General features: G+C 53.5%; 1 protein-coding gene across 3 annotated transcripts in view; it reads left to right on the top strand.

The window, feature by feature from the left end:
* Window positions 1-15,005, top strand: part of TGFBRAP1 (transforming growth factor beta receptor associated protein 1) — a 48,190-nt gene that overhangs the window by 29,957 nt on the left and 3,228 nt on the right. For all 3 annotated transcript variants that reach the window (XM_061210770.1, XM_061210771.1, XM_061210772.1), the window contains 7 exons: window positions 1,620-1,702; window positions 3,124-3,465; window positions 5,165-5,222; window positions 7,975-8,118; window positions 9,703-9,846; window positions 10,709-10,868; window positions 13,415-13,848. In XM_061210770.1, the coding sequence (XP_061066753.1) occupies window positions 1,620-1,702; window positions 3,124-3,465; window positions 5,165-5,222; window positions 7,975-8,118; window positions 9,703-9,846; window positions 10,709-10,868; window positions 13,415-13,848 (1,365 nt within the window). The remainder of the gene's footprint in view (window positions 1-1,619; window positions 1,703-3,123; window positions 3,466-5,164; window positions 5,223-7,974; window positions 8,119-9,702; window positions 9,847-10,708; window positions 10,869-13,414; window positions 13,849-15,005) is intronic.

Genomic DNA, 15,005 nt, shown 5'->3' with positions numbered 1-15,005 from the left:
GGTGACATTTGAATCCTGCAGCCACGAGGAAAAAATTGTCATTCAGTGGATTTCTCATCAGCAAGCCTGGGTGTGAATGAGAATTCTTCTGCCGCAGCTGACGGGTCCTTTTTATCCTTCTTGCTAAGTGGTTGGCCTTTGTTGCTTCTCCTTTCAGAGACGGAACTGGCATTGCCTCACAACAGAACCTGGCCTCGCTCCTGTCTACTTATTGCTGGCGGCATACAGAGGCTGGTTTTCCCGTCAGACGTAGCTGGTGTTGAGGAAGAGAGTCATGAAAAAGCAGCTGCCTTTCCTGCCGTCTCTGCAGGAATTGCTCTGCAGGGGCGGGAGGAGATGCCGCTGTGCTTTGGAGAACAAGCCCCTCTGAAAGCTGATCGGAAGGAACAGCCTTTAGGTGTCTCCACCTCCCTCGTTTCTTCAGGGGTAACAGTGTTAGCCGCCTGCTGTGTACCTGGGCGAGCCAGTGAGCAGGAAGAACTGGGCTCTAGAAGCAGAAAGGTCCGGGTTTCAACCCTGGCTCAACCACTTACACGTTAGTAACTCCGGGCTAAAAACTTAGCATCTCTGAACAGGATGTTCCTATCTGTAAAATGGGCTCAGCGAGTGACAAAGTAGAGTTTCATAAAAACTGATCAGGTCAATAGGTGATTACTTAAACGGCAGGTACTCTGCCAGGGTGTGGGGATGCTAAGATGAATAATGTACATGCCTTCAAGGAATTTATGGCGTATCAAACGGCAGGATGGATTGGAAAGGGGAGGAATTGAAGTCCTAGGGTCTTAAGCACAGTTAGAGTCTTTAGTTGTGAGGTGGTGAGGCCCCGGGCTGAGGTGATGGAGCCAGTGAGGACAGAGCAGAGACGGCTCCACAAGGCCTTTCAGACAAAGGTGGACAAAGCTTGAAGCTGACCGGCTGGATAGTGACGGGGACAGGGTGGAATTACACCACAGGGCATCTGCCTTAAGTGCGTTGCTATTTCTGGAAGTTACCAGAACAAAAGGCTCTGTGGTCCCGGAAATTTGGGTAGGACTGGATTAGACACAGATCAATGACCCTTTTATTGCAGGGATCCTCGGGCTGCGGTGTGGATGGGGCTGTGTATCACCGGTGCGGGGAGGGGACAGAACGCAGTCTCCCAAGCTTCGGCAGGAAAACCTGCGTATTTATCTGTTTATCGTTAAATGGGATGGGCCTTGTGCTCTGGAGGGATGCTCAGAAGTGCTGGTGTGAAGAGTCAGTTCCACAAGAGTGAAGAAGGATGGGCAGCTTCCGGGCTCCCAGGGACATCCGTCTGAGCACCAGAGGTGGAAGCAATCAAGAAAGCCAGGGAGTATGGGAGGAGGAACACGGGTCGGGATGGATGCGAAATCCACGAGGAAGAAAGAACGATGCTTAGACAGAGAACCACTTGGTCTCAGGAATGAGGGGTTGATTGACATGTATACGTGTATATGTTGAAAATCATTTCGCATAAGCCTCGTTTTTTCCTTACCTTGTAACTTCAGGTTTCCATGTAATAGTTAACAGTTAGCCTGGATTATGACCAGAAACTTAGTTTCTCCTCCTGTCGTGGTTCCAGGGCAGGTCAGAGCGATGAAACCTGTCTTTCCCTGCAGGTCATGTACCGGCGGATCCTGCAGCAGGCGGGCTTCATACAGTTTGCACAGCTTCAGTTCCTGGAGGCTAAAGAACTCTTCAGGTAATCTGAGGTGTCGGTAGCCGGCCTTCCAAGCGTCCCTCCGCGGTCAGACCTCCACTGTGGCTGTGATGGGAAAGGCCGCCGTGCGTGCTGTGCTCCGGGGAGAAGTAGCGAGGCCGTCGTGTGTACACCCCTCGCGCCCCCTGCCCCCCTTAGCCCGAGGGTCACTGTCCTGTGTCTTGAAGGTGGGGCAGATAAGGGGCATACAGAGTGGTCCTCTAAGGGAGGAGAAGGCAATTCTTTTTTTTTTTTTTTTTTTTTTAATAAGGAACGTGGAAATTTTTTTTTGAATTTATTATTTTATTTATTGATTTATTGATTTTGGCTGTGTTGGGTCTTCGTTGCTGCGAGCGGGCTTTCTCTAGTTGCGGCGAGCGGGCTTCTCATGGCGGTGGCTTCTCTTGTTGCAGAGCACGGGCTCTAGGTGCACGGGCTTCAGTAGTTGTGGCACTCGGGCTCAGTAATTGTGGCACGTGGGCTCAGTAGTTGTGGCGCACAGGCTTAGTTGCTCCGTGGCATGTGGGACCTTCCTGGACCAGGGCTCGAACCCGTGTCCCCTGCGTTGGCAGGCGGATTCTTAACCACTGCACCACCAGGGAAGCCCGAGAAGGCAGTTCTAAAGAGCATGTTCGATGCCCTGTGAAGGATTCCTAGGAAAACACGATGGCTCACTTTCCCTTTCCTCCAGAGATTTTACCAAAAGCTCTGAGTTGAGAGAAAGAGCAGGTGCTTCTGGGAAGACTTGAAAAACTGTTCTTCTTCTGAGGACGTTGTAAACGGCGTGCTCCTGGTCCACCGTCTTAGGAAGCTGAGGTCCCTTCCGCGTGACATGGATCCTGCATGCGTGGGCCGCCCCCTTCACCAGCACCCACCCCACCCCTCTCCCTCCCCAGCCCAGGCCTGTCTCAGCCCCTCCCCCCCCCAGCAGCCCTTCCTCTGGGGTGGGGGTCAGGTGCGCCCTGGGAAGCAGTGGCTCTTCACGCTCGCTCAGAAGATGAACTTAAACCCGCTGTGATGGCCCTTCAGTGTCCCACGAAGGCATCGCCTGTAGAAGAAGTTTTCCAAATGTCCACGTAGAACAGATTCTGCACGACTCAGAGCCGTAAAGGAGGAGGTGTACACGGGGCCTCCTCCGAGTCTGCCTTTGATCAGAGCTGCTGTGCCTCCTGCTGTCCCCCGCCCCCGCCTGGGTTTGCGGGGACCCACGTCCCACCGCAGCACTGGAGGTGCCGCGTCTGCGGCCGCCGAGCCCTCTGCGCTGTCGTGGGGTCTGGGGGTGGGCGGTGCCCGGCTCGTGGTGCTTTGCAGCCCGTGCAGCTGCGGACGGCGTGCAGACAGCGCGCCCGTCCAGTGTCGTCTTGTGTGCCTACGTGCACTCTCTCTCTCTTTTTGCTTCATTTAGTGTGACACTGTAATTGCAGAAGCGGCCAGCTGGACGTGCGGGAGCTGATCTCGCTGTACCCCTTCCTGCTGCCCACGTCCTCCTCATTCACCCGGTCCCACCCTCCTCTGCACGAGTTCGCAGACCTCAACCAGCTGACCCAGGGCGACCAGGAGAAGGTGGCCAAGTGCAAGCGCTTCCTCATGAGGTACCTGAACGAAGTCCGCAGCACGGAGGTGGCCGACGGCTGCAAGGAGGACATCGACACAGCCCTGCTCAAGCTGTACACGGAGGCGGACCACGACAGCCTGCTGGACCTCCTGGTCACCGAGAACTTCTGTCTGCTCACCGACAGCGCTGCCTGGCTGGAGAAGCACAAGAAGTGAGTGTTTCTGTCCCCCGGACGCTCCCCCCGAACCCAGGGCTCCCTGCCTGGCCCTTCCCCGTCCCCACCCACGGGAAGCTGTCGTGCAGCTGAGGCACCAGCGTGACTTCTGAGTCCCAGGCGTTCATCAAGGGACCACCCGGCACCCTCGGGGTCTATCAGCCTCATCACAGTCTGCACATCCACCACAGGGGTCTTAGAGGGCACCAACTCTCGTTCCAGCTCCTTCGTGACAGATCGTACAGTCATAGGCCTTGTTAGCCAGTGGTGTGCTGGTTCAGTTTCCATCTGGGTGGGACTCAGCTGTGCGAGGTGCCACATGAGTGTCGGTAAAATGATAGCGCACTTCGGCCACTGATGGCCACACTGAACAGACAGATGGGCATCTGGATAAACAGATAGAAAGGGAGGCTTCTGGATCTCGTGGATAAAAGGTTACGGGGTCAAACTCCTTCATTACAGATGTGAGCTGGTCGGCACCCACCCGCTTGCCGACCGGCCACCGGGTACGATGGGGGCCCGTCTGCAGTGATGATGTGGTTAGGTCTGGCAGCTTCTTCATCCTGGGGGCAGGCGGTGGTCTAACCCTTCTAGGCCTGGGGGGGGTTGAGTGCTCCCTGTAAGATTCTTTGTCTGTGACTTTTGGTATGCGTTTGACATGGCGGAGGTGCTGGTGAAATTCCACGGAGACCCAGGCTCACGATCCAGACCCTGTTCAGATGCAGGACGTCATGGGCTGGTGACTGACCTCCACGTGGGAAGTGGCTCGTTCAGCCGTTTCCCTCAATTTCCCGAAGGCACTGTGGAATGGAGTGATTTATTTAGGAACCAGAAAATGCACTGACAGCTCATGGCAGTGACTTGGGATGGCAGGGTCTGGCGGAGTCAGTGTAACTTTCTAAAAGCTTTCGGGAGAAGAGAAGGGTTCTAGGGAATAGTTCAGTATCTTGAGAGGTTGCTCTTTGAGGGAAGAAATCTGACGGCCCCCTGGGGCAGCTTGATCCGGTCACCTGCTGGGGAAGAGGACCAGGAGAGGGCACACCTGTGAGCGTGGGAGGGTGGCAACAGCTCACGGCCCGGGCGATGCCCGTGTCATCACTGATCCTGTCCGCTTATAAATGAGGAAGCAAGGGCCAAGGAAGGTAACCTACTTGCTCGAGGTCACACAGTCCCTAAGTAATGAAGCCTGGATTGAAAGTCAGGGCCTGGAACTCTGGGTCCCCCCAACCCGACTCCCCCTGACCTTCTGTTCTCTGCAATGCCTGCATACTGTTGGCATTTATTGCCGTTCAAAATCCTTACCCCAGAATGGCTCAGACAGCATCCCTTCCAAACAGTCTTAATACCTCGTGATAAGTTAATAATGGTTAATTGAAGAGATGGCAAATCATACTAGTATTTGAAGCAAGTTGTAAAGCAATTCCAAATGTGATTTTCCATAGTATCATTACAGTTTTATTTTTCAGCTCATCTTAGATGTGAATACAGTCCTTTCTGGAAATTGATAGGGAATCCATTTTCAGACTATAAGTAAATAAACAGAAAGGAGGATCTTTCTGGTGCTTGAAATTTGTTGTTGAACTGAGTTGAATAGCACACATGGGGCTGGGGGCCCAGGGCCGGGGGCGTTGCTATGGGGGTGCTGCCCGCAGTGGTTGGTCGGGAGAGGGTGCACTTACCCCGAGTTTTCTTCCAGGTACTTTGCACTGGGGCTGCTCTATCATTACAACCACCAAGACGCTGCTGCCGTTCAGGTGAGTTCAAAGTCCTCTCAGCACTGTTTAAAAATCACCACCATTTAACTTAGCAACTAAGTTGCTAAGCAACTAAGCCCGTGCGCCACAACTACTGAGCCTGTTTGAAAAAAAATCACAAATTGATAGAGACCAGTCTTGCCTGATCTACAACCTTTTTTACAAAACAAAAATAGTACTGTTTTAGAAAGCGAATCCTTGAGAAATGTTGGCCAAGGATTTTCTTTTTTTTATTTAATTTAATTTAATTAATTAATTTATTTATTTTTGGCTGCATTGGGTCTTCATTGCTGTGCACAGGCTTTCTCTAGTTGCGGTGCACGGGCTTCTCATTGTGGTGACTTCTCTTGTTGCAGAGCACGGGCTGTAGGCACGTGGGCTTCAGTAGTTGTGGCTCGCGGGCTCTAGAGCGCAGGCTCAGTAGTTGTGGCGCACGGGCTTAGTTGCTCCGCGGCATGTGGGATCTTCCCAGATCAGGGCTCGAACCCGTGTCCCCTGCATTGGCAGGCCGATTCTTAATGACTGCGCCACCAGGGAAGCCCCAAGAATTTTCTTTTCTTCATCTTTCCATCTCTTTAAAGAACATTGTCAAGACTGAATTGTTTAAAATGTAAGAAAAATAGGATTTCTTACTGAGCCACAAGGCCTGTGACTCCACTGCCTTATCAAAAATTATGGCTGTGAGTAACAGGTTGTAATTTCCACTGTTAATGACAATAAGTTTTGCCAGAGAGCTGGGTTGTCATGTCATCTGTGACAAAACTAAAGCTGATCAAGGCCAGTCACTTGCCTGGGTGGCACCCCTGGTCAGCAGGAGAGCTGGGGACTGAGCCAGTGCTCAGGGCCCTGGCAGGGGCTCTTGCACCCAAATTTCTCATCTTGTCTCTTGTCTTGCATCTTCTGTGAGCGGCCAAGATCATCAGCAGTGCTCACCAAACTCACCAAGCATATCTGGTTGCTTTGAGAAATTACCATGGTAACATGATTGTGGAATAGGTTTTAAAAAAAAAAAAAAAGGTTCCCATCAACATACACCCCATGGCTAAGAGCAGATTTGGGTGTCAAAGCTAAAATTTTTATTTTTTTAAAACACCATGTTCTGAGAATTACAGTTTGTTATAAGTGTGTTAATAACATTAGCAAAGCTATATAGACAGGAGTTTACAAAATTGAAATAATACGGAATAAATCTCCATATATGGCAGAATTTTTTTTGTTATTTATTTATTTATTTATTTATGGCTGTGTTGGGTCTTCGTTTCTGTGCGAGGGCTTTCTCTAGTTGTGGCAAGCGGGGGGGTCACTCTTCATCGCGGTGCGCGGGCCTCTCACTATCACGGCCTCTCTTGTTGCGGAGCACAGGCTCCAGACGCACAGGCTCAGTAATCGTGGCTCACGGGCCTAGTTGCTCCGCGGCATGTGGGATCTTCCCAGACCAGGGCTCGAACCCATGTCCCCTGCACTGGCAGGCAGATTCCCAACCACTGCGCCACCAGGGAAGCCCCATGGCAGAATTTTTTTAATGACACATTTCAATGGTTGTGTGAATAGTTTGTTTGATTTGGGGAATTCAGCGCTGAAGAAACTAGTAACATAAAAAACATTGGTGCGCTGCTACCAGAATTACGACGCTTACACTGCCTGCCTGTTTCCTGGGCTGCTTGCTGGTATGGTGTGGTTCAGAAGTCAGTGTGGACACGTGGGTGAGGTCCACGGCACAGAGGATGATACAGGGGGGCTCTCAGGCAGCCCCCATCTCTGCCACACCTCGTGATGCCACTTCATTCTGAGGCTCTGAAAGTAGGATTCAGTTTACAGGGACTTCCCCAGTGGCGCAGTGGTTAAGAATCCGCCTGCCAATGCAGGGGACACAGGTTCAAGCCCTGGTCCGGGAAGATCCCACATGCCGCGGAGCAACTTAAGCCCGTGCACCACAACTACTGAGCCTGGGCTCTAGAGCCCACGGGCCACAACTACTGAGCCCGCACACCTAGAACCTGTGCTCTGCAACAAGAGAATCCACCGCAATGAGAAGCCTGCACACCGCAATGAAGAGTAGCCCCAGCTTGCCACAACTAGAGGAAGCCTGCGCGTAGCAACGAAGACCCAATGCAGCCAAAAATAAATAAAAATTAAAAAAAATAAAAACAATAGTACATATGCACAGTGGAGCATTAAAAAAAAAAAAAGATTCAGTTTACACGGCAGGGAAGTGTCTGGATGAAATAGCAAAGGACTTTATTATTAAAATCTACCCTGAGCCCCCATGCAGAAGACAGTAGGAACACCAGGGCACAGGGTCACCAGAGGTTTTGAAAGCATATCAGACTCTCACAGTCCCAAAAGGTCTTCAAAATCAGAAATTCCTGTGACGGAGAAGGCTGAAACAGCCCGGCTGATGGATGTAGGTGAATTTCTTCTGTGTCCAAACATTGTCAGTGATGATTTTATTTCAGGAAGAGACATTTTTTAATGCATCCAAGTCTCCTCATATACTATATTTACTATTTGTATTACTGTGATCTCATTAACAAGGAAAGAAAAAGAACTTGGTGCTTTATGTTCCTGATTTCCTGGACCGTGTCCTCTCTTTTTTTGTGTGTGTGTGAAAAAATTAAAATGGATTTAAGCCTCTAAAGTTTCTCCTGCCACTTTGAAATATTGAAAGGCCAAACAAACAAACACATGGCCTTTCTGAGCTAATGCTAAGCGGTATGTAACCTTCCCTACCTTCTTTTTTATTCCTCTCCAGCTGTGGGTGAGCATCGTCAACGGGGACATTCACGACTCTACGCGCTCAGACCTGTACGAGTACATCGTGGATTTCCTCACCTACAGCCTCGACCCGGACCTCGTGTGGCAGTACGCTGACTGGGTCTTGCAGAAAAATCCGGAGGTTTGTGCTTCGTAAACGCATTCGTTCAGGGGCGGCAAGGGGGCTGGTGAAAATGGACAGAAAACTTGATTCTCGGTGGGAAAACAAGCTACACTTTAACCCTTCTCTCCGCTTCCCCTCCCCCCCCCCCCCCGTTTTAATACATGGCTTGAGCCGTCTGAATCCCAGCTCTCGAGGAATTTCTGCATTTCAGTGCCTCTGCACACCTGTGTCGGGGGCAGGCCACTGTGTAGGAAAGCAGAAAGCACCGCAGGTCAGGTCTTAGCATCTTCTTAAACACCTGTGTGTTGACCCCCGCCCCTAACGGCATCTGGTCCCTCGTTCTCTGTGGGCTGGAGCAGGACCAGACCGTTTCCCTGCAGGGCGTGGAGCCGGGCCTGGGCCACACCAGGCAAACCGTCGTGCTTGCTTCTATGTCCCCAACCCCCTTTGGGGGGGGTGGGTTGGGGACACAGAAGGGCCCTTTTTGTTTGTTTGTTTTCATCAGTCATTTTATTAATCCTTAAGGAAAATGTAAATCAAAACCATTTCACACCCATTAGGATGGCTAAAATTTAAAAGACAACAATAGTACATGTTGGCAAAGATGCAGAGAAATTAGAACTCACATTCATTGTTGGTGGGAAAGTAAAACAGTACAGTCATTTTGAAAGACAGTCTGGCAGTTCTACAAATGGTTAAACAGAGTTATCATATGAGCCAGCGATTTCACTCCTAGGTATGCATCCAAGAAAAATGAAAACGTTTATTCACATAAAAACTTGTACATGAATATTTATGGCAGTATTATTCATGACAGCCAAAAGAAAGAAAACACCGTGTCCATCACTTGATGAATAGATGAATAAAATGTATATGCACAAAATGCAATATTACTTGGCAATAATAAACGAAAGGGGTTTTTTTTAGTATTTTTTAAAATAAATTTATTTATTTTTATTTATTTATTTTTGGCTGTGTTGGGTCTTCGTTGCTGTGCGTGGGCTTGGGTCCCACGTGGGTAATGCACACGGTGGGTATGGGCGTTTGGAGAATCGAGTTCATTGAATCTTCAGCCGCTTGTATCTTCTTTCACTTATGATCCAGCAAGTGACCGTCCTTGTTTCGGATGATCTAAATGTTACAGAGTTGTTGCTTCATGGAATGTCAAAACCTACCACCAATAAATGTTTGGTTCCTTAGTTTCCGACCCTTTTAGAAGGAATTCCAGCTGGAGCTCTGTGGCATTTCCTGTCTCTGTCAGTGCTTCATCTGCACTGTTTTTCCGAATCATCATGTTTTTTTGTTTGTTTTTTTTTAATGTGGACCATTTTCAGAGTCTTTATTGAATTTGTTACAATATTGCTTCTGTTTTATGTTTTGGTTTTTTGGCCACGAGGCATATGGGATCTTAGTTCCCCGACCAAGGATCAAACCTGCACCCCCAGCATTGGAAGGCGAAGTCTTAACCAGTGGACCACCAGGGAAGTCCCGCAAATCATCATGTTTTTAACAATGATTTTACCCAAAGCGTACAGTGCTCAGAATGAAGATAAGATGGGGTGTTTGCAAAGCACGATAAATAAATTGCTATTCTTCTTTCAGGTCGGAGTTCAAGTTTTCACCAAGAGACCTGTGGACGAACAGCAGAGTAGATTTAACCCAGATGATATCATCAGTTGCCTTAAGAAATACCCACAAGCCCTGGTTAAGTACCTAGAACATCTGGTCACGGACAGGAGACTGCAGGTGAGGCCCCAGAGCGCAGGCTGAGCTGCGTGGGCTGCGGTGGCATCACCGGGACCTGAACTTGGCCCACGGGTCTAACATAATGTCTCGTGTTCCCGGCGCTCAGTCTGTACACGTGGGAGGTCAGAGAGGGAGCCGGATGTTTGTGAAAGAGACCGGCGGCCTAAGTAGCTTTTTTCTCACCCTCCATCTCTTGTCCCCTCCGCTTATATTTTCTTCTCTTTTCCTTCCTTGTTATTCTTTTTTTTTTAGAGTTTTTTTTTCCTTGTCATTCTTAAAGGAAATGAGGAAAGCTGTCCCTTTTTTGGAGAATACCTAAATCCCGTGGCCCTTACTTCTCAAAATGAGATATTTTCCCATAGATTTTATTTTATTTATTTATTTTTATATTTATTTTTGGCTGTGTTGGGTCTTCGTTTCTGTGCGAGGGCTTTCTCTAGTTGCGGCAAGTGGGGGCCACTCTTCATCGCGGTGCGTGGGCCTCTCACTATCGCGGCCTCTCTTGTTGCGGAGCACAGGCTCCAGACGCGCAGGCTCAGTAGTTGTGGCTCACGAGCCCAGTTGCTCCGCGGCATGTGGGATCCTCCCGGACCAGGGCTCGAACCCGTGTCCCGTGCACTGGCAGGCAGATTCTCAACCACTGCGCCACCAGGGAAGCTCCCTCCCATAGATTTTAGATTCAGCTTCTCTGTGTCGTGGTTTCTGAAAGCTTTTGCCCCAGTACGCGTGTTCTGTGGTTGTCCTGTAGCCCCTGCTCACCTTGCACGTCCAGTCTCGGGCACCTGCTGGCTGGTTGGTTGGGGGGCGTTCTCTGGGCTCCCCTAGCAAATGCTGTCTGTCTGCCTGTCCCCCTGTCCTGCAGAAGGAGGAGTACCACACGCACTTAGCCGTCCTCTACCTGGATGAGGTGCTGCAGCAGAGGCCCAGCGCCAATGGCAAGGATGCAGAAGTGACCGAGACGCAGGCGAAGCTGCGACGCCTGCTCCAGAAATCCGATTTGTACCGAGTCCACTTTCTGCTGGGTGAGTGGATCTCGCTGGATAAACGTCACCGGCGGGGGTGGGGGGGTGGGGGCAGGGACGGAGGCCTTGGCATCTCTTCGTCTCTATTTGGGGGGGCGGGGGGGCTCGTGAGCCTCTGTGGCACAAAGTCAGCCTCCTGGAGGGCAGGTGAGGCTCCTTGTCCGTCCTCCACCGTCTGGAAACGGACAGGGCCCCTTAGCTGATGACGCGAAGGCTGCCCTGGGCGTTGGGAGGTCTGCATGTCTGCTGAACCAAGCTGCTTTGAGCTTGCTTATTCGCCTTTGAAGCCCTCGGGTCAGTTCCTTCTGAGGCTCCAGCTCTGATCACGGCTTTGAGGGTGGCACTGCCCCCAGCAGCCCACTCGGCTGCCCCAGGCTTGGAGGAAGGCGGGGGTCCTGGAGGGGGTCTGGGTTTCATTTCCTCCAGGGCAGAAACCACAGTGTCCGTGTTGTGTACGAGCCTCAGAGCAGCACCTGGCAGACTGAACTTGTCTCTTGCCATTTCGGGCACCGTGGAATTTCCAGGTTGTCCTTACTGGGTTAATACATTTCTCTTTAGCAGCTTTTAACACCACTCTCTGACCATTAACTACACCCATTCTCATTGTTCGCGGTAGTTGTGTCCTGTAGAGTCTCCACCACTGAGTTCACGGACACTGAGCCATCAGACCTGGAGGAATGCAGGGTCAGGCTCCTGAGAACCTCTGGTCACATCATTTTCACCAACCGATCAATATGTAACTTTGTTTATGTGTGTTTCTGCTTAAAGACACCGTATTTAATGTATGTTGTTGATTCGATGACACTGAGCTCGTGGCCAGCAGCACATGACTCAGGCCTGAATGATGCTCGTGTGACACATGTACTTTGTCCTAAGGCACATGGCAGCCCTCCTGGGAGGCTACGTGGACACCCCTAAACTCTGCCACCCAGGCCAGGGTGTCCAGGTAGCCTGGGTGGCAGAGTTTAGGGGTGTCCAGGTAGCCTGGGTGGTAGAGTTTAGGGGTGTCCAGGCAGCCTGGGTGGCAGAGTTCAGGGGTGTCCAGGCAGCCTGGGTGGCAGAGTTCAGGGGTGTCCAGGCAGCCTGGGTGGCAGAGTTCAGGGGTGTCCAGGTAGCCTGGGTGGCAGAGTTCAGGGGTGTCCAGGCAGCCTGGGTGGCAGAGTTCAGGGGTGTCCAGGCAGCCTGGGTGGCAGAGTTCAGGGGTGTCCAGGCAGCCTGGGTGGCAGAGTTCAGGGGTGTCCAGGCAGTCTGGGTGGCAGAGTTCAGGGGTGTCCAGGCAGCCTGGGTGGCAGAGTTCAGGGGTGTCCAGGCAGCCTGGGTGGCAGAGTTCAGGGGTGTCCAGGCAGCCTGGGTGGCAGAGTTCAGGGGTGTCCAGGCAGCCTGGGTGGCAGAGTTCAGGGGTGTCCAGGTAGCCTGAGTGGCAGAGTTCAGGGGTGTCCAGGCAGCCTGGGTGGCAGAGTTCAGGGGTGTCCAGGCAGCCTGGGTGGCAGAGTTCAGGGGTGTCCAGGCAGCCTGGGTGGCAGAGTTCAGGGGTGTCCAGGTAGCCTGGGTGGCAGAGTTCAGGGGTGTCCAGGCAGCCTGGGTGGCAGAGTTCAGGGGTGTCCAGGCAGCCTGGGTGGCAGAGTTCAGGGGTGTCCAGGTAGCCTGGGTGGTAGAGTTTAGGGGTGTCCAGGTAGCCTGGGTGGCAGAGTTTAGGGGTGTCCAGGTAGCCTGGGTGGTAGAGTTTAGGGGTGTCCAGGCAGCCTGGGTGGCAGAGTTCAGGGGTGTCCAGGCAGCCTGGGTGGCAGAGTTCAGGGGTGTCCAGGCAGCCTGGGTGGCAGAGTTCAGGGGTGTCCAGGCAGCCTGGGTGGCAGAGTTCAGGGGTGTCCAGGCAGCCTGGGTGGCAGAGTTCAGGGGTGTCCAGGCAGCCTGGGTGGCAGAGTTCAGGGGTGTCCAGGCAGCCTGGGTGGCAGAGTTCAGGGGTGTCCAGGCAGCCTGGGTGGCAGAGTTCAGGGGTGTCCAGGCAGCCTGGGTGGCAGAGTTCAGGGGTGTCCAGGCAGCCTGGGTGGCAGAGTTCAGGGGTGTCCAGGCAGCCTGGGTGGCAGAGTTCAGGGGTGTCCAGGCAGCCTGGGTGGCAGAGTTCAGGGGTGTCCAGGCAGCCTGGGTGGCAGAGTTCAGGGGTGTCCAGGCAGCCTGGGTGGCAGAGTTCAGGGGTGTCCAGGCAGCCTGGGTGGCAGAGTTCAGGGGTGTCCAGGCAGCCTGGGTGGCAGAGTTCAGGGGTGTCCAGGCAGCCTGGGTGGCAGAGTTCAGGGGTGTCCAGGCAGCCTGGGTGGCAGAGTTCAGGGGTGTCCAGGCAGCCTGGGTGGCAGAGTTCAGGGGTGTCCAGGCAGCCTGGGTGGCAGAGTTCAGGGGTGTCCAGGCAGCCTGGGTGGCAGAGTTCAGGGGTGTCCAGGCAGCCAGGCTTGCTCTGCCCATTCTTAAGCGCATGGCCCATGCAGTTGCGGAGTTGGATTGGCACCGCCTGGCGCGGGCCCTGCCGTTTCTAACCAGCGGGTCCCGCCTCACAGACAGGATCCGGGGTGCCGGGCTCCCCATGGAGAGCGCCATCCTGCACGGGAAGCTGGAGCGGCATGAGGAGGCCCTGCACATCCTGGTCCATGAGCTGGCCGACTTCCCGGCGGCGGAGGACTACTGCCTGTGGCGCTCCGAGGGCCGGGACCCGCCCGCCCGCCAGCGGCTCTTCAACCTGCTGCTGGCCATGTACCTGGGCCCCGGCCCCTCTGCGCCCGAGCTGGCCGTGGCCGCTGTGGACCTCCTGAACCGCCATGCCACCGAGTTCGACGCGGCCCGGGTCCTGCAGCTGCTGCCGGGCACGTGGTCGGTGCAGCTGCTCTGCCCGTTCCTGACGGGGGCCGTGAGGGACAGCGTCCACGCCCGGAGGACCACTCAGGTGGCTGTGGGCCTGGCCAAGTCCGAAAACTTGATCTACAAATACGACAAGGTGAGAGCCCGGCCCTCTCGGGCGAGACGTGTGATTTTAGGTCGGTTTTACCCGTGGAAAAATACTCCTTGTCCGTTTTTTCTCTGTAACTTCAACACACGTGATTTCTTCACACAGACACAGGTGTGTGAGCCCAGGCGGGAGCCGGGCCGGCAGGTGTACGGTTGGGCAGCTTCCCGCCCCTTTTAGACACTGACGGTCCGCAGAGCCACGCTCCGGGCCCTGGTCCACGCTGCACGTCACGGTGTCACTGCATCCGCACCGCGCTTCTGGGCAGAATTGCCTCCCCGTCACAGAAGGGGGGCAGGGGCACCGGGAGGTGACACAGGACACAGAGGAGCCCAGGTGTGGACTGCAGGCCGGTTCAGAGCTCCACGTTCCGGGTCCCCATCTCTGTCTCCTGGGCTTGCTGTGACTAATAATAACAAATCCCGCAGGCCGGGGGCTCAGACGACACACATCCAGTTCTCACCGTCTGGGGGCTGGGAGCCCGAGATCCAGGCGCCGACAGATTCGGGGCCCAGTGAGGTCCCCTTCTCACTGAGCTCGTGGGGCCGGGAGCCAGTGCTGGTCTCTTCCTCCTCCATAAGGGCCCTGAGGCCGTTCTGGGGGCCCGCCTCCAAACACCATCCCACTGGGGGTCAGAGCCTCGACATTTGCTGAGAGATACGGGCATTCAGTCCATAACACCCCCAAGCTCATCCGGAGGAGGCTTCTCTCTGATGAGGCCCAGACGCCCCGCAGCCAGCAGGGTGTCCTTCCAGAGCGGGAATCCGCCGTGTTCCTCCCGCTGGGAAGCCTGCATTGACTCCCCAGTGGAGAAGCCGAGGCCGGGAAGATTCAGCCTCCCTCCTCTGGCCCGTCCCTGCCCATCCCAGGGTGCTCAGAACCTCCCAGTGGACTTGCCATTTCGTACGTACGGCCTTTGAATCCACCGTTTCCTCTGCCTGAGACAGCTCACCTCTTCCTTTTGTGCCTGGTGAACGCCTACTCGAAACCCCGCCTAAGTCTTTCCTTTGTGAAACCGTCCCATCCCTCTAAGCAGACGGGCGCCCCGTGGGCCGACTCACATGCTATATCCATAGCTGTCCCCTTCCCTGTTAGGCTTTGGGTTCTCTGAGGGCAGGAACTTCCTTTACTTATCTCGGTATTCCTGA

The sequence above is a fragment of the Eubalaena glacialis genome, chromosome 14 (assembly GCF_028564815.1).
Source record: "Eubalaena glacialis isolate mEubGla1 chromosome 14, mEubGla1.1.hap2.+ XY, whole genome shotgun sequence".
NCBI lineage: Eukaryota > Metazoa > Chordata > Mammalia > Artiodactyla > Balaenidae > Eubalaena > Eubalaena glacialis.
Note: the sequence above shows the minus strand (reverse complement) of the source record. Positions and strands in the feature narration are given on the sequence as shown.